Genomic DNA, 23,703 nt, shown 5'->3' on the forward strand with positions numbered 1-23,703 from the left:
GACCCTGCTTCAAAATATAATGGTGGGAGCAATTGTGGAAAGACTCCTAACTTTCGTTTCTAGCCTTTGACAACACACATGTATGCTTGTACACACACACACACACACACACACACACACACACACACACACATACACATCTCATGTGATACAGGATGGAGAATGTAGCTCAATCAGTAATATGCTCACCTAGCATGTGTGTGATCTCCAGCATTGCTTAAATCAAGCATAGCAGCACAAGGCTGCAATCCTAGCACTCAGGAGATAGAGGCAGGATGCTGAAAAGTTTAAGGTCATCCTTGGAGGCCCAAGAAAACTCCCTCAATGCTCTGGGAGCCATCTGCCCCATCCCGATTTGGGGACACAGTAAGTTTTGTGTGGAGGACCCTTGGTGGCTAGGAATATTTGATTGTAAGCAGACCACAGATGTCAAAGGTCCTTGCACACCATCCCATTGGCCCTGGGACGTCTATCACAACCATTTTGTCTTGAATAACTTTTGCAAAGGGATGTGGTTGCATGACCTGAGAAAACCCTGCCATCCCATAACACATTAAACATGAAATTCTGCAGACCATTAGTTCAACATGGGTGATACTGTTTGAATAATTGCTCCCAAGCAACAATGTGTAGCCTTGTTATGGAGGACCACAGTTCATGTTCAAGGTCTCTGTGGCAGTCTCTAAATGGCATTTCCTTGTACTTCATATGTATGGATGAATACTCTTATATTTAAGATAAACTACCTTTTCGTAAGAGTTTTACAAAATAATTCATTCAAAAAACTTTGTTCTAAAAGCAGCTATTGGGCTGGGAAGATGGCTCAACTGGTAAAGTACTTGCCACACAAGCATGGGGATCTGAGTTCAAATCCCCAGAACCAATAAAAGCCCAAGTATGATGGCATACAGCTCTGGGCAGAGGATGAGAAGAGAGTCCTAGGACTCACTGACCAGACAGCCTAACCAAGTCAGCAAGTGCCAGGTTCAATGAGAGACCCTAGCTCAATTAGTAAGATATCGAGCATTTGAAGAAGACATGTGACATTGGCCTCTGGCTTCCACACATGTGCACATAACACCACACACAAAAATCAATGAAATTGCTGATTGCCAAGCACTGTCCTGGGTCATCGATTGCCAATAGTGTGATTGATAGCAGAGCCCCAGGACTATGCATGAGCCAGGCACCACCCTCAACACTTGACTCATCTTCACGGCTTTGCTGGTATGTGCCCCTCAGTTTATAGGTGGGGAAACTGAGGCACGAGAATAAAGTGAGCCGGATGATCTTATGATCATCCAACTGCATATGAGAGAACTAGGTTCAAGTGCAGGCTACCCAGCTAAGCCTGTATTTTGTGGTGACGCCAGGTAAGTCTAGGACAGGAGGCTTGTGGGTAAGGAGGTCATTGCACTGAAGCTTCCAGAAAGCACATGGAAGTGGTGCCCAGCCAGCCTTCACGAGTGGGACATGAAGGTGCTTCCCTGGAGCTTTAAGGGGGAGGAAGGATGTCAGGCATGTGAAGTCCACAGAAGCTTTGAAAGGTGCAGAAATAGAGGTTGGGGCATGTGCAGAGGGCTTCATGGTGGCTGGGAGGGGCAAAGACCTGAGCAGGGATGTGTTCTAAGCATCTAGAAGTAAAAACAGAAGAGGCATTATGAGCCGGACTCTGAGGCCTGAGCAGGAGTGCTACAGAGTTAGGACTCAATTTGTGTGTTGGCCAAAGGTTGGGAAACAGGTGTAGCTTGACAGGAGTCACATGTTTGTGTATGTGTGGCAGCAGTGGTGGTGGTGGTGGTGGTATGTGTGCCTCTGTGTGTGTGTGTGTGTGTGTGTGTGTGTGTGTGTGTGTGGTGTTTTGACCTCTTATGTAGCTCAGGCTGTCCTTGAACCTCATCCTCTGGAATTCTGGGCTTACAGGCATACCTTGGTGTCTCTTTTTGGAGGGAAGCTATGTGGTTCATGACAGGGGCGTGAACCAGGGTGGCAGAGGGCGGAGGAGGACAGAAAAGGGACAAAAGAGGACAGAAACTGCTAGTGGCCTGTGCACACCTGAGAGTGGCCTGTGGGGAGCCATGTGGGTAATTTGGGGAGACAGGGCCTGTTGTTTCAAGTAGACACTGAGACCCTGTTTTATAGATGCAGGAGGGTAGGGTCAGAACTGGGGTTACTCCTGGGGCAGGAGACTAGGGTGGGGAGTGAGGGGGCCAGGGAGATGGTTCTATGGCTAAAGTGTTGGCTGTCTAAGCATTAGGTTCTGAGCTGGGTCCCCAGAACAACATAGAAGAGCTAGGCGTGATGTGCATGCTTGTGATCCCAGAGTGGGGAGACTGAGGCATCTCTGGGGCTCGATGGCCAGGCAGCATAGCTTACATGGTGAGAGCCAGGCCAGTGAGAGACCCTGTCTCAAAACAAATGGAGAAACAAAACGGTACACAGTACCTGAGAAATGATGCTCAAGATTGTCTTCTGACCTCCACATTCTCTCTCTCTCTCTCTCTCTCTCTCTCTCTCTCTCACACACACACACACACACACACACACACACACACACACATACACACACACACACACACACACACACACACACGCACGCACACATACACACACACACACACACACAGAGCACACACATACACACCCAAACCTGAGAAACATCAAGGACACTGGGTTTTGCATAAATCTCCTGCTGAAAAGGTCCCCTGTGAAGGACAGCAGACCTAGCTGTGACTATCACTCTAAGAAAGGCCGACACTGAGCCAGTATGTGGATCTGCTTAGATGAACTGGACAAGCCTCTCTGGTTGACTTGTGGCCTCTGTGAAGCATCCACATCAAACACTGTTTCACATTGCCTGCTGGACAGACGACGCTGTGAAGTGGAAGCAAGCAGTGATCTCGTGGCCTCTACCCCAAAAACAATGTCCTTTAAATGACGTTGATGTGGTGACCAGGGCCGGCGCTGTCTTCTCTAACCTTTCTCTCTTTGCTTTCAGCTTGGGGACCTGCTTCACAAACTGCAGTTTGTCCTGGCCTACGTGGCCCCTTGGCAGATGGCCTGGGGTTCTTCCTTTCACGTGTTTGCCCAGCTCTTCGCCATCCCTCGTATCCTTTCTGCTTGCCCGCACCTGCCAAGCGGAGGTTTGCATTTTACAGGCACAAGCTTTCCACTGACCTGGCAGTAACAGCATTGTAAAATCTGTCTGATTACATTTTAATGGGCGTAGGAGAGGCACTCTGGGTCCCCTCCAAGCCACTTAACCTTAAAAGACATTGTGTCATTCTGGACTCTGCCCGCTCCTTGATGCATGCTCAGTGGTTATTCGTACTTTTTTTTTTTTTTTTTTTTTTTTACATTTTATTTATTTAGTGGGAAGCATGTGCCATAGTGCAAGTGTGAAAGTCAGGGAAAAATTTGTAGACATTGACTCTCTCCTTCCGACATGTGGGTTCCAGGAACAGAGCTCAGATCATCCAGCTTGGGGACAAATATCTCTACCCACCAAGCCATTTTGTTGACCCAACTTTTACTTTTTTCTAGCCACCTATTTCCCAAATCCAGGTAGGCAGTGAGAGAGTTTGCCTTTTAAATGAAAATAACTGATTAAATAATTGGGTTGACTTATGCAAACTTGTACATATCTATTTACCCTTAAATGTTGCGGATAGAGTTAATGAATTCAGTATTTTATTTATTATATTGTGATATAGTTAATGTATCTACTTTATCAATATTAAGAAATCTAGAATTAGATACAAGTAGAATTACCCCTAAATACTTTTGGAGACTAAAAAATTAATCATGGTTGCTAGGCAGACCTGGTTTCTGTACATTTTTAATATGTTTCCATAATGATAATTAGCTTTAAATTGATTTAATTCAGTTCAAAGCATGTTGGAGATGCCATTTCTAATGATCACATCGACACAGATAACTAAATTTTATGCCCAGCTTTAGAGAGACATAGAGAAGTTGTTTAAAGAAAGCCATTCATGGTGACACACACCAGTAATCCTAGCATTCAGGAGGAAGAGGCAGGAGGATTGCTTACAAGTTAGGTAGGTCAGATCTACATAGGTCCAGGCCAGTCAGGCTATATAGCCAGACTCTGTCTCAAAACTACAACCAAACCAACAAAGAATACACCAAATACACTTGAAAAGAGATCAATACAGTGTTTCTTGATGTCAGCCTAAAAATCCATCCCTCAAGGTTTCCGGGGCCACTGATTTTAGACTTTCTATACCCATGTTTCTGATCATGAGGCTCAGACTCACTGCCGTCAGAACCCCAGGAGGAACCTGTAAGATAAAGAGATATATTCCTGGGCTCACAACTTCAAGGTCAGATTCGGGGGTGGGTCCTGAGACAGTGTTCTAGTTTTGTTTCTGTTGCCATGGCAAACACCCTGACCAAAAGCAACTTAGGGAGGGAAAGGTTGATTTGGCTTACATTCCAGTTACAGTGGAATTGTCACTGAGGGTAAGTCAAGGCTGAAACTCAAGCAGTTAATCCATCACACCTACAGCTAAGAGCAGTGAGAAAGGAATGCATTCTTGCCTGCTTGTTCTCATGTGCGCTCAGCTTTCTTCACACAGTCCAGCCCAGGAAATGGTGTCACCCATATTAGAGGTGGGTCTTCCCACCTCAGTGCACAATCAAGACAGTCCCTGATCTGAACAATTCCTCCATAAGGCTGTCTTCCTTATGTAGGAAGGTGATGCTAGATAGTGTCAAATTGAGAGGTAAAACCAACCAGTACAGATGGACACAGAAACTGTGGCTCTGTTGATGCCCTCTGGTGACAGTAGCACAGACTAAACTCTGGCAATGCTGTTTGCTGCTGTGAATGAGGCTTTGGTTCCAATGAAAATTTCAGAAGGTTAATTGGAATTCCTCACAGGAAATTTTTTAGTCAACCTGGTGATCAGGACAGAAACCTACTTGTGATAATCACTAAGCAGTCACGAATTCTAGATTTTTAAAGTTTTAAAAATCCATTAAAACATTTTTTAAATCATCCACCACCTCTGGCTCTTATAATCCTTCTGCCCCTTCTTCTACATAGACGCCCCCCCGCCCCAGTCTTGAGAGGAGAGTGTAGTAAAGACATCCCACTCAGGGCTGTACACTCCAAACTCTCTCTCTGCACATTGTCTGCATGTTAATTACCATCTACTGCAAGAAGAAGCTTCTCTGATGGTTTGAGTGTGTACTGATCTACAGGTATAGCACTATATCATTAGGAGTACTCATATCACTGTGTTTATTTAGCAGAATCATAGTAGTAGGTGTTCCTGTAGGACCTATGGTCTGTTTAGTCACATGTTCGTGGCCTAATTAATAGTATGAGATGTGAATTCAATCCCATGGAGTAAATTTTGAAATCCACTTTTTAAAAGTTGTTGGGTAACCCCCTAATACTTGGGCCGCTATTGTAACAATGAGCATATCCTGTGGAAAGATTATTATTGTAGCTTGCAGGGTTCATAGCTGGGTGAGTAAGACTGATGATTACTTTCGTATAGCATGGTATATTCCTGTTCTTAGACCTATGTTGATATTTCTAAATCACTTCAAGGTTATTTGGCAGAATAAGCTAAGAGGATAAAATATGTTTGTGCCACCCTTCAACAGCTAGCCATTTTGTTTTCCTAAACAGAGCCCTTTAAACAAAGGTAGGGTGAAAGACTGAGGTGACCTCTTATTTCTGATGTATGTCTAAGGTTTCTCATCTGGAATTTCAAGCACATTTCTTCAATGAAAATTATCAATGACCTACAAATGCATAGGTGAGGGACCATGGTGACAGTTTAAACTGGGAAGCTCAGATCCCCAGCATCTCCTGACTGGTGGAACTTCCCGTCAGTATCTGTGCTTCATAGGTAGGCATGGACCCAAGTCATTCCTCACGGCTCCCTGGCTTGGTTGCCTGTCTGTTGGGTTCACACCAGAACCTGTGTCGACGACTCAGTCAACCGCCAAAGAATCAAATAAGCCAGCATGCAGCATGGCTTAAAGCAGTGCTTCCGTTTGTGGACGCCTTCTCTTGAGATGCAGAGACGTTAGGGCTCGTAGAACTCACGGAAACAAAGGCTGGATGTGTTGATGGACACTTGTAATCTCGGTGATGGAGAGGTAGAGGCAGGCAGATTCCTGGAACTCACTGGTCAGTCCTCCTAGCAGCCTACTCCATGAGCTCCAGGTCAATGGGAGACCCTGTCTCCAAAAACAAAGTGGCAGCGTCTGAGGAAAGACACTCAAGATTGAGCTCTGGCCTTCACGTGAATATGCACCCAAGTACGCACACACACACACACACACACACACACACACACACACACACACACACACACACACAACGGCACGCACACATGAAGCGGAGACACTCAAGATGCATATTGTATAGGATATTTGACAACCGGTTTTAGAATATTCCATCCATCTCTTCCCTGAAACTGGTCCTTTAACGACATCACTTAGTCCCTTCTGCTGAGACAAGGCCTTCCAACTGCCCCTGTGCTGGCCACTGCCTCCAAATCTTCTTGTCTGCAGACCTCTTGATCCTTACTCAGCAATGAAGGTCAGGACTCTTAACATCCAGTGTCCACACGAGATGAAGGATGGAGAAGCTGGGTATACATAATGGTCCAGAAAAAGGTGTCAGGCCCTAAGTCTCAGCCTGGATCCCAGCTAATTGCCAAACGTTAATGATTTCATCACCCACATTGAGAACAGACTCATTTGCTCTATTTTGGAATGGAATTAGCATTCCAGCCAGCAGGGCACTGGTGGATAAATTGCTTTCTCCGGTTCTAGCATGTTTTCTCCCTTGCCACCTCACGGGCTTCTGAGCTTCCAGCCTCTGGGGAGAAAAGCACACCCTTTTAACATGTGTAGACACCGTGCCCAGCTATCGTCTCCCCGTAATTAGACAGACCTCCCTACATTATCACCACTAATTGTGCATTGTGGGAAGGCAACTTCCACTTGCCACAGCCTTTTAAGCTTCTAATGATTTTTGTAAAGCGTTTAATCACTGGTGTTGAGGATTTCCTTTTAAGTGTACTTCTAACCGTTGGTCATGTGCCTTGTAGACTTTCTGTTGGAAGGAACTGAAGAAGGCTTTGGTTGACCACTGCTCTAGCAACCACTCCAGGGTCTGTATTGGTGCTACTAGTCACAGTTCAACTGGAAACTTCATTCATTGTCCCATAGAGAGTCTCTTCATTCATTCCCTTCCTCTGCCCTATACCACTCCTCCTCTAGAGTCCTCCGCTTCTTATTTTTAGTGTGTGTGTGTGTGTGTGCATCTGCACATACACGTGGAAGCTAGAGGTCAGTGTTGGAGCCTTTATTGATAGTTTCCTTGTAGCCTAGGTTGGCCTTGATTTCTTGCTGTAGCTGGGGATGACCTTTAACTTCTGTTCTACCTGCCTAGTGCCAAGATTACAGATGTGTGAGACCATGACCCACAGAAATGGTGTTTAAAACTCTGGTGATGACAGCATGTATTCTACCTTAACCCCATTCTTCCAGACTCCGCCATGCTTTTCTTCCAGACATTCGCCACCTCGATCTTCTCTACGCCCCTGAGCCCTTTCCTTGGGAGTGTCATATTCATCACTTCCTATGTCAGACCAGTGAAGTTCTGGGAGAGAAGCTATAAGTAAGAACCTAACATCCCTGCTAAGTTGCTATATTCCATGTGTCCCAGCACCTACTCCCTGCCCCTCTGGGATGTTTTGGATTGTTCATATCCACTGGACAATGGGGCTGATCCAGGCTCCCATAAATCCCCCAGTTCACAGTATGAATTTATGATTTGCTGCTAGTGTGGTGAATCAGTGATCTACTGCTGGTGCAGTGTGTGAATCAGGGATCTGCTGGTGCAGTGTGAATCAGTGATCTGCTGCTGGTGTAGTGTGAATCAGTGATCTGCTGGTGCAGTGTGAATCAGTGATCTGCTGCTGGTACAGTGTGAATCAGTGATCTGCTATTGCTGCAGTATGGATCAGTCACCTGCTGCTGGTGCGGGGTGAATTACAGAATGAATTAGGGTTCTCCAGCTACGAAGGGAAAGAGTTAAGTAGCCAATTCTTAGCTGTTAACCTAAGGGATGTGATGGGCAAGTCATGGTCCATGTTCTTTGATGTGCTGGGATTTCTTTGTCATGATCCTCCTGTGAACATTGGAAACTCAGCTACATGATGCATATACCAAATCCACTCACCACAGCTCTGTGTAGATGCGTGCATCACTGAATCTGTAGAACACATTTATTCACGTTTTCCTTGACTATTTGGACCAGCCACCAATTTCCCCAGGAAGTAGTAGTAAAATAGAGTATTTTGTTGTTGTTATTTTCTGGTAATGGTGATGCAACTCAGAGCCCAGAACACACTGAGTCCACTCTATCACTCTTCATTATAATGGCAAAATCAATACAGGCGCAATGGCTTACTGAGAGTCTTTTTTTTTTTGAGACTGAGTCTAATGTATTCCTGGGCTGGTCTCAAAATCCTTATGTAGCTAAGGATGGCCTTGAACTTCTGATTATCCCAATCTCTCTCTGCCCTACTGCTGCTGTGATTACAGGCACGCACCCTCTTTAAGTAGTGTGTAAGATCGGAGCCAGGACCTCATGCATACCAGGAAAATACTCTAGTGACTGCCTACATCCCTAGTTCCTGCTGTGGGATTTCAAAGACTTCTTAGTAAATTGTCCAGGAGGGTCGAGGTCTGTTGGGAGAGGAGAGCCGTGAGCCAAGTCACCTTCCCTGGACAGAGGCCTTGCTCCTCCGTGCTGGGCTTACACTCAGCAGAACTTTGGTACTTAGTCTTGTGCCTTTTGTGGCTCAGAGGCTGGCCTGGAGGTAGGAGACCACGGCTTTCAGTTCCTGCTGTGAAGCAATTTATTGGAGCGTAAGCATGTGTCCTGGTGCAGGCAGTGGGGTACGGGGATCAGAGCACAGCCTTGCTTCCACGTTGGCAGCCTCAGGCCTCTTCTCCCTGTCTGTAAGATGCAGGTGACAGTGAGACCTATCTCATCGACTCAAGCAAGGAGAAAACAAGTTAGCCTCTCAGCACACATTAACCACCGTGTGAATCCAAGCTAGTGTGATCCTCAGGCAGGCTAGTATGGCCGCCCTGCAGAGGGGTCCCCTTCCCACTCAGGGCTGAGATGAAAGGTGCTTACCAGACTGAGCACACACTTCCCAGAAGTTTAGGTTCAGGTGGAGTTGAGGAAAACTTAGCCTTCCTTCCTTCCTTCCTTCCTTCCTTCCTTCCTTCCTTCCTTCCTTCCTTCCTTCCTTCCTTCCATTTCTTCTCTGCTCATTTTTGAGATAGTGTCTTAGCCCACCCTGGGTTCTAACATGATCCTCCTGCACCAGGCTCCCCAAGTATTAGAATTGCATGTGCAGGCCACCAAGCCTTGATTCTTTTCTGAAGTACAAAGCAGGCAGCTTTGGGAATGGTAGTACGTTTGTTCATTTATGTCCCTTTAAGGGGATTCAGGGAGGGACTTACTCACTCCAGCCTACAGTTCCGTTACTCTGTAATTTCAGTGAATCTGTTCACAAGGTTCTTGGACAAATAATGACACTTTTCCTGCTTGGTTGTCATTATTGCTGAGGCGCGAGTCATGAAGCTGTGTGATGAGGTGTCCCATTGCTGTGACAGCTTTGCTGGACTTGGGTGAGCCAGCCCCAGATCCATCACTGGTAATAACAGGTGCAGGGGAAGTGGGACCAGAATGGCAGCAGAGGCAGCGACTGAAGTCCTCAGCTTTTGTGTTTACTGATCCGCTTCTCATGTCTAAGGGAGTCATTTCAGCCTTGGCAGCCACTCTGGGCAGTCCTGTTTTCCTCATCCCATAGAGCAGACCAAGAAGACCCTGGCAAAATACATGGCTTCCATGAGGTCCTAGAACAAGTGAGCAGGCAAGAAGGGCCCAAATCTGCCCTTCTTCTGGTCCCTGAATACTTGCCGTTATGTTCCAAAGCCTCTCACCCTTCTCTCTCTCTCTCTCTCTCTCTCTCTCTCTCTCTCTCTCTCTCTCTCTCTCTCTCTCTCTCTCTCTCTCTCTCTCACACACACACACACACACACACACACAGAATATACCTAGAACATACAACCACAACCACATATATATGAACCATGCACACACAAATATAGTATAGACTCAGAGGACACACACATATAGAATATACACATACTCTGAGCACACACATAAACACATGCATACAGAGAGAACACACAGTCACACAGAGCACACAGAGAGAACATATACATACATGCATACACATACAGAGAGAACACACAGAAACACATACATAGAATCTACACATGCACTTAAAACACAGAGAGCATGTGAGCACACCACACACACACATGTTTGCACATGCACACACTCATCACCCAGCAGTTTCCAGTTAAAGTATTCATCCCAGGCAGCCTCGGTCACAGGAGGCATATCTGGAAGGAGAGGCCATGAGCCTACCCTGTTGGATCGCCTCACTTCAGGGGAATCTGAAGCCATCGTACAGACCCCTACAGCAGCAGGAGAGCTCCAGGCAGAAGTTGGCTCTGAGCTTTTTGAGATCCTCAGATAGGCTGGTGTGGAGTGACTTGCCCCAGATCATCCTGACAGTACCGATGCTGAGCTCTCAAACCCGTGATTCCTGCAATAGCGTGAAAACATAGAGCCTGTCTTCAGCTTACTGGAGAGCACAGTGAGAGACCACAGGGCAAGGTCCCAATGAGTCATCAGCTTGCAACTTCATTTGTCCCCGTTCCGGAAAGGAATGTCCAAATCTTCCTTGTGTCCCCTACCTAGGTTCTCAGCAGCTCCGCTTCCAAGAAGAGAGGAGCACAAGCAGGGATGTGGTCCTGAAGACCCTCAGAAACACTGAATGACTGTCTGAGGGTTCTGAAAAGGGATCACGCTAAGAAATCCTGATGTAGTTTTCCTTAAATGGGTGATTGGAGGAGATTCCTATTCCCACCCATTCCTTCCTGCTCCAGAGTGCCAAATAACTGCACACATCTGTGAATGGGGAAGGGGTGCAAAGCTCCTTCAGCCTCTTGGGAAGGTACCCAGAGTTCTGTGGAATGTGTGGATTTACGGGGCTTGAGTAATACGAAAATCCATACACGCTGCTTTGAGGGTTTCAGTTTGTGTCTCCATCCTCAACATCCATTTGTTCAAATCCTGCCCTCTCACTTCATACTATGGCAGGAGGAGGCAGGACCTTTGGTAGGTCATTAGGTAAACCCTTGTGAATAGATTTGTGTCTTCTTTAAAGAGACAGGAGAGCTCTCTGGGTCCCTTTCTGCAGTGTGAGGACACAGTGGGAACTTGGCCATCTGTGGTCTAGAAGAGGCCTCTACCAGAACCTGTTCACACTGGTACCTTGACCTCAGACCTGCAGACTCTAGTGCCATGAACAGTAAGTTCCTGGTCTTTCCGAGCAGTTGAGTCAAGGAGGCTTCGTGACAGCAGTGTGAACTGGTTGAGACAGGATGCAAGGGCTGACTGGCAGCAGAGACTATTTAAAGACCAATGTGGCTGAGCTTCCACAGGAGCATAAGGCGAGACTTAACAGACACCAGGCAAGACTGGACCAAGCCTGAACAGATGTGTTAACATGGAATGAGGGTCAAAGGGAACTTGAAAATCAACAAACCTCCGCTTAATGTCATGACATGTGGGACAAATCTACAGAGTGGGTGCATGTTTTGGTCACACTGCTAAGCTGGCATCAGGCCACAGCCAGGTAAGAGGCAGGTGGTGAGAATGGACAGCAGGGCCGGTGCAGTGTGAAGAAGGATGTGAGATCTGGAGTCCAGAGGTCCCAGTCAGAGGGTACATCAGAACTGTGGGATACAGGGTCCTTGATGGAAAGGGTGTGATGGCTACACTTCATAATCAACTTGACGAGATTTAGAATCACCATGGAAACACACCTCTGGGTGTGTCTGTGACAGAGTGGGTTAGTAGCAGTTGGAAGATCCACTCTAAGCATGGGCAGTGTCATCTGATGAGCTGGAGTCTTGGACTGAATATAAAGTGGAAATGTGCTGAGCACCAGCATCCATCTCTCTCTGCTTCCTCACTGGGATGCAGTGTGACCAGCGGCCTCACGCTCCTGCCGCCATGCCTTCCCCACCATGATGGGCCACACTCTCAAACTGCGAGTTGCAATAAGCCCCTCCTTCCGGAAGTTGCTTTGGTCGGGTAACCAGCACGTGGGAGCCTCCCTCTCCCGCTGATTTGACTGAATGGGGTGCAAACCAACGCTGGCGGCAGCCCTCTGCTACCACAAGACTAGAGCCAGCTGAAATGAAATGCCCACCACAGCCTCAGGTATCTGAATAGTCACAAAACACACAAGACTCATGAGGCCTCTGCCAAGGTGCTATAAGGAATAATTGCTGAGGAGAGGAGACTCTTCGGTGGAGCTGCCTACACATTGGATCCAGGGATGCAGCTTTCATGGGTCATTACTCATACTGGGATGGTGATGGCAGCTGCTTTTGAGTCACCCACACCCCTATAATCCCCCACTCATGATCTTATAAATAATTCCAGTTTGACCTAAACTAGAATTGAGGGAAATTGTTTCTCTGGTCTGGTGAAATGTTTGTTCGTCTCTTTCCGGGCCCTGGATTCTTTTTGCCTGGAATCCCAGGTCTGTGTCTGATTGAGCAAAGTGTTGATGAGCGTGGCCTATCCCTGCCACTGTGTGGCCCATGAGCAAGCTTTCACACAGCCCCCAGGATTGACACTCGAGCCTTGACAATGAGCAATCATGTAGATACATTTCAGAAGAAAGCAGTCTTTGAGGAGAGACAGTGCGTTGGGTTTCTCCTGTGGCTGCCCGGGGCTTACCAGACTTCATGCTAAGGTGTGTGATTTTCTTGGAGTCCAGTTCCATCTTGCTGAGTGGCAAAAGTGCTTGAAAAAGTGCAGAGTCGTGAAGCAGGCCATGCGTGGGGCTGTGCACAGAGCCACATGTGCCCACCTGCTCTCCAGCTGTCTGGAGCTGCTGACTCTTCAAGGGCACCAGGTTACTGGTCTCAGGAGGGACTCAAGGCGATGGATGGCTGAAAGAGGCTCCAGGCTGGGGCAGCTGCAGGGGAGCTCTGTTCTGAGGCATGGCAAGCAGGCAGAGTGGAGGACACAGCTTTTCTAGTGCTGCCGCCTTGGAGAGGAGGCTGGTCGATGCCATGCAAAGAAAGGCAGGGGGATAAAACAGGCAGGAGAGGGAGAGAGAGGGAGAGAGGGAAAGAGGGAGAGAGAGAGAGAGAGAGAGAGAGAGAGAGAGAGAGAGAGAGAGAGAACATGTGTGTGGGTATGTTCATGTATGTAGAGGTCCAAGGACAACCTCAGCATTTGTTCTCCAGAAGACAGCCATCTTGGTTTTTGCAACAGGGCTCTCATTGGCCTGGAACTCACTAAGCAGGGCTAGCCTGGCTGGCCAGCAAACCCCGGAGCTGCCCTTGTCTCTGCCTGTCTGGATTACAAGCATGCATCACCAAGCCTGGCCTTTTGAAATGTAGATTCTGGGGAATGAACTCAGGTCCTTATGTTTTCAAGGCAAGCCCTTTACCAGCTGAGCTCAGCCCCAGCCCTGAGCTACACAGCTTTTAAAGCTACACTTACCTCTTGTTGTATGACTTAAATATACACAGGACAAAAGGCTTATGGGACATGTCCCGGGTACCTGGTCAATAAGGATTCCCCAAGGCCTGGAACTCTTAGCAATGCTGACCAGAGTACCCCGCCCCCCGCCCCACCGGGGGAGGGGGAGGGGCCAAGACTCAGGTGACACTAAAGGCCACACTGCAGGACACCCTCATTCTTTCTACAGAAACAGAGCTGGCTGTGGAAAGGACAAGTGGGGCACTGGGGTGACTTGGGCTTGAGGCTTTGTATTTTAGCTCACGCCACAGGAGGCTCTGTCTGTCCTTGGTACCCAGGGGTCCACTTAGTTATCATGTGGGTATAAGAAAACACTTGTTTTTTGGTTTTTGTTTGTTTGTGGGTTTTTTTTGTCTTGTCACTTTGGAAACCTTCTGTCAACATCTCCCCTCCTCCGAGGCCCTGATGATAAAAGTGGCTTACTGCCAGGGCCTTCTCTGTGATCTCGATGAAGCTCACAGAGCCTCCTTCACGACTTTTGATGATTCAGTTCATTTATTTTGAACTGAGTGTCTGTGTGCATGTACCTATATGTGGGTATATGCATGTGAGTGCAGGCGCCTGCTGAGGCCAGAAGGCCTGGGACCCCCTTGAATGTGGAATTACAGGCAATGAGCACCTGATAAGGGTGCTGGGAATCGAACCTGGGACTTTTGCAAGAGCAGTGTATGCTCTTAACTTCTGAGCCATCTCTCCAGCCTCCCTTCACGGTTTTTAAGTGAAAGATGAGCAGTAACAGAATTATCACAAACCTGAGACTTGGGGGGATATTGTCCAAGGGCACAAAGACACGGGGTGGAGCACATCCCTTTGCATGCTGAGTGCTGCAGCCGGTGGTGTTTCAGATTTTTGTATCATCGGAGCACATTTTGCCGCAGCCAGAGAGGTCTTTGTGAGAAAACTATGTATACTCTGAGGTTTGGGGAAAAGAAAACTCTTTGCAGATTTTAAGGATAATTCTTCTGGGGCCTAGGGAGATAGGGAGATACCTCGGTGGGTAAAGATGCTTGCTACCAGGCCTGATGACCTGAGTGTGATCCCCAGGACCCACATGGAGGACTGAGAGAGCTGACTCCTGGGAGCTGACCTCCACCTACGCACAAACTAACTGAATAAATGTAATTAAAAAGTTAAGTGACATTATTTGGGTAGAAGACTTTAGAATGTCAGGAAACCTCCTTTGAGGAGTGGTTCTTATGCTGTAAGACAGGCTTCCATGTTGCAGTCTTCAAGAACTGCTCCCCAGCCCTGCCCCACCCCCATCCTGGTCCAGGAGCCACTGGAGGGGGGCAAGCCAAGAGGATGAGGGGAGATGCACCACAGCTGGGAAGAAGGGGTGTGCCAGCTGTGTGTTGCCCTCTGACCCTGGAGCTGAGAGTCAACACAGCCTGTTTTAGTATCTGAAACATCCAACTTGGCTGGTGGTGGTGGCACACAGCTTTAATCCAGCACTCAAGAGGCAGAGGCAGGTGGATCTCTGTGAGTTTGAGGCCATCCTGGTCTATAAAGCGAGTTCTAGGACAGGACAACCAAGGCTGTTACACAGAGAAACCCTGCCTTGGGAAAAAAAAGAAATATCAAATTTGAGGCAAATTTCCTTCTAATATTGTCAAAACTTAAAAAAAAAAGTCTAGATCTTTTTCTGTGCAACTGAGTTGTGGAATATTGGGTTTTTTTTTAAAATAGTTATTATATATCATCACTATTTGTCCTCTGTGTATATATGGGTTTATGGAATATTTTAAGATCGCAGAAATCTTACTGAAAATTAAATACCAATAAAAGTGGGGAAAAAAAAAACCCTTTCCCAGATCCACCTGTGCAGGGACGTCCCTGCCTCTTCTCTCCCAGCACAGCTCACGTCCCCAGGGCAAACTGGCCTGTCCCACGCTGGCGTAAGTGCTCAGCTTGCTTCTTTAAGACCATAGTGACCTGCGTGCATCTCCTTGGATTTCATTCCAGAGGCTCTCTGATGTCCTCATTTGCTCTTTCACGCAACAGAAAACTAGGGGTAAGACAGATGAGGTGAGTCTCTTTTCTGTACCCCGTAAAAGTTTAGTAAACAAAAATTCCAAAGCAAGCTTGCAGAAGGAAGTTTAGAAAAAAAAAATGCCCTGGAGATAAGTGAAGTGAAACAGAAAAACGATAGAATAATTTAAATCCAAAGGTGGATTTCGAGATCAGCAACACTGTGGTCCTGCCAGGGCTAGAAGATCCATCCATTCCTAACCATGGGGATAAATGCCGGCTGTCTTACTCCAGTCAGGAGCATTGGCAGCTTAACGTATGGGAAAGTGTCTCCCATGAGCAGCCAGTGTGTGCTGGCAAAGGGACTATGAGTTAGTGTCAGCAAAGAAAGTGAGTGAAAAAGTACTTAAGTTGCACATTTGAACCCATGTGACAGAGCAGGTGATTGGCTTTGGAGGTATATTGAGGCGGGATAGGACTGTCGGGAGGAAGCCATGCAGAGAACCTCGAAGTAGGTCAGCTTCTCTGGAGAGACCTCTTAGGGGCCTGCTAAAGCCCTTACCTAGACCTCCAGGCTGGCCCTGTTCACAGGACACAGGGACTTTGTAGGGCAAGTGTTGGAAAACTCTCGCCCACGGGTGCATACCCAACTGACTTGCCTGCATCCCAGAGATGGGGACGGGTGAGATGGAAGAAACAGATCGGATGTTGTGCGATGGGACAGTCGAGGCAGAAATCCAATTACAGAAATAATTAGCACCTTTGAGCTGTGAGCACCAAGTTTCCAGGCGGACCTCACTGGAGGAGAGCTCAGGTTGCCCAGAGCACTGGAAGCTTGCCTCCTGAGAAATGGACAGTGGCCTAGGCCAGGGGTACCAGGTGGCCTGGCTGAGCTATTGCTCATGAGGGCCTAGTGAGCTTTCTGCATTCCAAAGAGGCTGTCACCTTTTGGAAAGATAGCACTGCCGTGGACAGAGCTTTAGAAAGTGTCTCCATTCCCTAAGGAGTTGGATAATTGACTTTCTTTTGGCTCAGTCCCACTTTAAAAATGGTTTCTTCTGCAGCTGGAAATTCCATTTGTCCGAGGTCTTAAGGTGAAATTAAAATTCCGTTTAGGGACTGAGTATGCAGACATGGGATTTCAGCCTTCATTACGAAGGGTTGTGTTGTTTGCTTGGTTTTCTGTTGTGCTGGGCTCTGCTGTTTTGAGAGAAGCTGTGAGGCTGTCTGGGAGGGAAACTGAAGCAGGATGGTGCAGTGTGCAGGGTTCAGGGCTTTTTGAGTTGCATCTGAGGAGCCCTATCTCTGACGTCCTTCTGGAATCTTCACCAAGTTCACACCGGACCCGACCTAGAAGGTTGGCAAACGTCCGAGGCAGACAAAGAAGCAAATGATGTTTTTGATTTTTTTTTTCCCTGAAGACAAGCCATTTCATTGATTCAAAATATAATCCCATCCTGGTACTCTTGTTATCAGTTCCAATCCCCGGGAGGCGGGTTCAGCTGGGAGGTCTGCGTTCCAATGACTTTCCTTGACTTTCCTGACAAAGGCTCATTGTTGGTTAAATCCTAGTGAGCATGTCAATGACTGTTTAAACTGAAGTCCAGTGTGAAGCATCAGGGGCAGCGGGACAGGCTTGGAAGATGGCTCCGCCAGTAAAGCACTCGCCCTGAAGGCATCAGAATCTGAGTTCAGGTCTCCAGAACACATACAAAATACCAGCAATGTGAGCCTGGGATCCCAACAGCAAGGATGGGAAGCAAGGACAGGCAGACCCTTGAAAGCTAATGGGCCAGGTAGCCTGGCTGGTGTGGAGAAGTTGCAGGCCAATGAGAGACCCTGGCTTAACAAAAGGAGAGAGGCATCTGAGGACCAACAACCTAGATTATCTTCTGCACCTGCAGACACACACACGCACACACACACACATGCATATACATACATGCATACACACACATGCACACACACACATGCATACACACATGCACACACACATGCATACACACAAATACACACACAAACATACACACATGCACACACACACACATACACACACATAAACACACACACACACAGCTGCTTCTCTTCCTGGGAGGTGTAATAGTAAGAAATCCTCCAGAAGTGTCGGCGGGACTCTGTGTATAAACCTTGTGTTCATGCTGTCTTGACAAAAAGCCTTTCTTAATGGTTGGTGGAGTGGACCTAACAATGTGAAATAGCCACATTTATCACAGACAAGCATCATCGGTTTCATCTTGCTGACAACCTCTACCATTAAAGGCTGACGAGACTGGTACTCTGTGTCTGAAATGCAAAGATGGCTGATCAGAGGCAGGCTCTCCAAGCAGGGCCCACTCTGACATTCAGGGGTCTTGAGGCCTGTGGCCTGAAAGACAGGTATTGTCTCAGAGATACTGATAGGTTGCACATCTGTGCCTGTGGTTCTCAACCTGTGGGTCGTGACTCCTTTAGGGGTTGCATATCAGATATCCTGCATATCAGATATTTGTATTATGATCCATAACAATAGCAGAATTGCAGTTATGAAGTGGCATTGAAAATTATTTTATGGTTGGGGGTCATCACAGCATGAGGAACTGTATTAAAGGGTCGCAGCATTAAGGAGGTTGAGAACCACTGCTCTATGCAGAAATTACTTGGAGAGATTTGCTGATTGGTCACAGAGTGAAGCCCAGACTGAATCCTTTCTCCACTGTCAACTCTCAGAAATAAGGCTGGCCACCACCAATGCCTTTTAAGGGCCCTGAACCAAGAGGCACCGTCAGGGTGGACCCTGTTCTGGTGACCCCTTGCTGCGGGGGCTGCAGAAAATCTGCCCTTTCCTAAGTTTGTAAGAGTTGTTCTCACGGCTCAACCAAAGAAAAGCCTGTAAGCATGACCCTAACTTGTAGAAGCTTGTGGGGGAGATGGTGACTACCCACAGCCATTTTCTGGAACCAGTTGGAAGCACAGACACTTGGTGTGAACACTGAAATGGGCTGGTGGGATTCTTAGTGGGCGTCTGCTGCCAAGTCTGATGACCTGAGTTTGATCCCCAGTACGCACACCGTGGAAGGAGACACTAACTCCTGCAAGTTATCCTGTCCTCTGACCTCCACATGAATGCCATGGCATGAACGTGTACACACACACACACACACACACACACACACACACACACAGAGAGAGAGAGAGAGAGAGAGAGAGAGAGAGAGAGAGAGAGAGAGAGAGAGAGAGAGAGAGAGAGAGACTGAGGATAATTTTTTTTTAATTCTGAAAGGGAACAGCATTTCTCTGGAAATCCAAATACTTGCTTTAAGTGTATGCTCAAAATGTTCCAAATGGCTTAAGAGACAAGCACATTCTCCCCAATGCAAAGAACAACCTTTCTCTCCCCTTCGCAGTATGAACGTGTGGATGTGACTGACTCCCCTCTCTCTGAAGGGTTGGCCAGTGGGCGCGTCCCTTCTCCCCTGTCAGCATCCTGCATGCCGTGTCTCACACTTGTTCTGTACACCAGCTCCCTAATGGGCAGTGATCTAACCATGACCATTTACTTTTCTGTGGCCCCTTCTAGTACAAGGCGTGTGGATAATTCCAACACAAGATTGGCTGTGCAAATGGAAAGGGACCCAGGTAAGTGCTTTTCCTGGCCTCCTTAAACCCTGTGTTTCTTTGCCAAAGGAAGGCATTCAGTACATTCTGTGTGCTCATGGCAGGGTCAAGGCATGGCTTGGTAAACACACTGACTACGAGGCGTAACTGAGCAAGTAGGCCCATCAGTCCCACATTGGTTTGCTTTGGAAATAGCCTTCCATTATTTGGAATTGGTTAGTGACTGGATACAGTCACCCTGTGAAGACATTTTAAATTGTTTGTGTATGGTAGACATCAAGCAGACTCTAAACCTTAGGACTGGTCCCTTAGGAAAACATCCTTTGAACTGGGAATGGTGGCACATGCCTGAAACCCCAGCATTCAGGAAACAGGTGCAGGAGGACCAGAAACTCCAGACCAGCCCAGGTGACACAGTGGGGTTCCGTCTGTTAAAAACCATGGCCCTGTGTTGGCCTTTATATTAATGAACCATTGTAGGACTGAGCGTCCAGAGCTCATCAGAAATTTTGGTCAGCATCAAGCTGTGGAGTCACCTGCTGGGACATCCTCCAGCTTTTCCCTTCTATAGTTGATCTCAGTTTTAACTGTGTGTCTCTTTCTTCCTCTTCTCAGAATGTCAATTTAAAGTGTAATTTTAGTTTAGGTGGACACTTGTTTAGGCCTCACTCTCCTTGTCTCTAGGGAGAATAGTGTCCTATGTCCATGCTGGTTATCTATGGCGACGCTCTGACACCTCCATGTAACTTGAAAATGCACGCGGTGCCTCTAATCCACTTTCCACCCCTGTTTTGTAGTATAATCCACCTCAGAATATCACTTGCTCCCTCCTGGGATCTGTAATGACAGAGCTGACCTGAAGCTGCAATTGGCCACCAACCACCCAGTATCACCCAACATCAGACTGCAAGACACCAGCCCCTCAAAAAGATCAGATGCAAAATCCGGAAAGCAGCTGCCAAATGCATCCTGCTTTCCCATTGCTGTAAAGTCAAGCATCCTCAGATGAAGCCATCTTTATTAGGACCATCTATACTGGGACTGCATAAACACAATTAGCATAAAACCAGAGTTGAAAGTGTGGAAGCGCTTGGAGAGCCAGGCTTCTTATTTGTGGAACTTTACGTCAGTGTATAGGAAAGGAGGGGAGATGGAATTGTCTCGGCATGCAGCTGTGGGACTCGGTGACATAGCAGGGTCATTACATTAGGCACATGGGCAGTCTCAACCATAAACGTCTCATTTTCCCTAATTATGCAGATGTGTGGTCAGTGTGCACTAAGATATTCTGAGCCAAATTTCTACTTTTAGTTATTGTATTAAAGTGTAGAACAGTGCACACAGTAAGAAAGGGCTAATTCTCTCCTCCAGGCCTCTTCTTTAAAAGTGCAGGGGACTGAAGGTAATCTTTAGTTAATGTCCCGGATGCCTGCAGATTCATCATAGACTGTGAACGTAAGAGCAGGCCAGCAGGCTCGAACATGGAAGAGCATATGCTGACACCTTATCAGCAGTTTCCTCTGACAGTCATAGCAGCCTACCAATGTCTCAGCTTATCATTTATCTTCCAACCAGCTCCAGCGCCCTGTCAGGTACTCAGTATCTGATAGTTGTTCCCATGGGTCTCTTAGCAACAGCGTGGTCCTCTTCCCCCTATAAGCATCCTGGGGTGTCCCCAGGCTGAGGCCAGCCTCACACTCTGTGTCCCATGGGTGCAGAGTGGAGGTACTCAGGTCAGACTGCAGTCTTTACCGCTGACCTCACAGAACTGTCTCCTCTCTGGTAGACAATACACAAAGAGCCTTGGATTTCACTTCCAGGTCTTTCCTCCAGGGAGACTCTATGTCTGCCTGGCTTTGCAGAGGTTTCCTGCTCCTGAAATCAAGGACCTGAAGTATCTTTTTGGCCTTCCCAGTCCTTTTTTGATCTGCCAAAGCATATACCAGAATGATTTCCCAGCTTGTCTAGTCTTTTCTTGAAAAGCTCGTAGCCCTCATCTTGAGATGCTCCAGAGAGGGAGAGCTGCCATCAGAGCCGGGCAAGGAGGACATGGAAATGTACCACAGGCCTCCACACACAGCCCCGGCCTCCCACTGGGAAATGGGACATCCTGGTTCAAGCTCCTAACATCCTTCCTTTTCCCTGGCTCTCACCATCCATCCAACTGAGTGTCGAATCTTAATCACTGGGCAGCCCCTGACAGAATCAAGCCTTGGTCAGGGTGTGGAACCAACACTCTCAGTCCCTGCTGGGGGATGCAAAATAGACAGCCACCATGAGAATGGTGTTTCCCGAGAACAATGAGAAGTTGGTTTGCTTTTGTAGTGGTTTTACTCATGATGTGCACACTGAGACAGCCCCAAAGTCCTGTATGCAGGAAGCTGTTCATTTGAGACAGGAGATGCTAAGTAGAGAAGTAAGATACAGACCTAGAGCTCAAAAGTGTGCATGTGTATGTGTGTGTCTGCACGCATGCATGTGTGCATGCCCGCATGTATATGTGTGTGCACATGCCCATGTACATGTGTCATGTGTACATGGAGGCAAGAAGTCAACCTTGAGTGTCATGCCTCAGGAGCCATCTCCCTTGTCTTTTGGGTCAGGGTCTTTCACTGGCCTGGAACTAGCTCAGCGGACTAGGGTATCTGGCCAGAGAGCTCCAGGGATCACGTCTCTCTGCTTCCCTGGTGTTGGGATTACAGGTGCCTGTTACTATGGTTGTCTTTTTTTTAAAACGTGTGTCCTAGAACACAAACTCAGGTTCTCATCCGTGCACAGCAGAAACCACCAGCCGCCAAGGTCAGAGTGTTGAGCGTAACACAGGATTGTTCAGTAATTTGCATTTAGACGGTGATATATCTGTATGAAGCCCACCTCAGGGTCTAGAGGGAAGACAGGTGGTCTCAGAATAATCCACCAAGACAGGTGGGAAACAGGTGCTTTTGTGTGCATAAAGACTCCAGCCTTCCCAAAGGGCAGCTCCCTGTTTCAGGATCTGAGCACAAGATAGCACATTGCTTCTGGGTAAGACACTCACCAGCCTCATTTCTGCCTGCCTTCAGGAAGTGACGACAACAACCTCAACTCCATCTTCTATGAGCACTTGACACGGACCCTGCAGGAGTCGCTCTGCGGAGACCTGGTGCTTGGCCGTTGGGGTAACTACAGCTCTGGTGACTGCTTCATTTTGGCTTCCGATGACCTCAATGCCTTCGTCCACCTGATCGAAATTGGAAACGGTCTTGTGACCTTTCAACTCCGAGGACTAGAGTTCCGAGGTAGGGGCCTCTTGGTTTGCAGTGTTGCTGGAACTCAGTGTGTTAGGTTGAGGACCAGGCAGAGCATTGCTTAAAGCCACCATCAGGGGTAGGGAGATGGCTCTGTCACTAAAGGCATGTACTACTCTTGCAGAGACCTGAGCTTGAATCCCAGCATCCTGATTGGGAGGCTCACAACCACCTGACTCCAGTTCCACGGGTTCTGATGCAACTTGGCTTCTGTGGGCACCTGAACTCTCATGTGCATATTCACACACATACACACAAAGAAATATGAATAGGCAAACTTTTAGAAAAGAAGCCACTATGAACAAAGAAGGACTTGGGGACTGTTCTGCTGCATGGGGATTAAGGCTACCTCTACTTTTGAGTAGGCATTCTGACACAAGTACACCCAGCCAGCTGGGGAAACAGTGGCGCCTCCTAATCTCTCCTCTGCTCTCTGGTCCACCTGGATGGAACACTCTCACCTCTATGGTCAAGAGTCATTCCTGCTGACGTGTTTTCGTCACCCTAGTGGACTGTATCCCCGTAAACCATGAAGCGCCAGTGTAAACGCCTCCTTTCTAAGTTGCTTTAGCTGAGTTCTTTTACCACAGCAGTGAGAAAAGTAATTAATATAGAGTCAATTCCAGTGGTAGCTCAAAGTCAGGTGTAGAAAAAATAACCATGTCTCCTTGTCCTGTCTTAGGATGACAGAGAGGCATGGTTTGCTGGGAGCTAACATTACCACAACATACTGGATTCCTGAATCCTCACAGGGTAAAATATAGAAGGGGGTTCCCTGCCTGAGCAAGATTGGGGCTATGTAAGCAGGCTTCTGGGAGGGGCCATCGGTTATGGCTTATGGCTTTGTCTTCTTCCAGTCAGCCACAATGGGCATGTCACCTGATTGTAAAATCAGCGTGGAAGCGATGTCTTGAGGGGGAAAATGGCAGCTAACTTGCCTGCATCCCACCCCTTCTCCTACAGTACATTTTTTCTGACCTAGTTTGATCATAGTTTAAACATGGAGACTTTTAAGAGCCCTGCACCTTGACAAAATTCACGTTCTGAGGAAGAACTAAGTTGCCCCCAAAGGACTGTTATTGGGTGTGTTCCTCATTAGAGCATCTATTACAATACTCC

The 23,703-nt window shown here is 47.5% G+C and overlaps 1 protein-coding gene across 2 annotated transcripts in view; it reads left to right on the top strand.

Annotated features, from left to right (window-relative positions):
* The window catches only part of Pcnx2 (pecanex 2), a 156,186-nt gene that overhangs the window by 101,772 nt on the left and 30,711 nt on the right, over positions 1 to 23,703 (top strand). Inside the window, exons 22-25 of one of the 2 annotated variants that reach the window (XM_059263801.1) lie at positions 2,999 to 3,107; positions 7,543 to 7,672; positions 19,260 to 19,318; positions 22,360 to 22,575. In XM_059263801.1, the coding sequence (XP_059119784.1) occupies positions 2,999 to 3,107; positions 7,543 to 7,672; positions 19,260 to 19,318; positions 22,360 to 22,575 (514 nt within the window). Of the gene's footprint in view, positions 1 to 2,998; positions 3,108 to 7,542; positions 7,673 to 19,259; positions 19,323 to 22,359; positions 22,576 to 23,703 lie in introns of both variants that reach the window. The other variant, XM_059263802.1, reaches the window with a different exon arrangement.

Source organism: Peromyscus eremicus, chromosome 5, assembly GCF_949786415.1.
Source record: "Peromyscus eremicus chromosome 5, PerEre_H2_v1, whole genome shotgun sequence".
NCBI lineage: Eukaryota > Metazoa > Chordata > Mammalia > Rodentia > Cricetidae > Peromyscus > Peromyscus eremicus.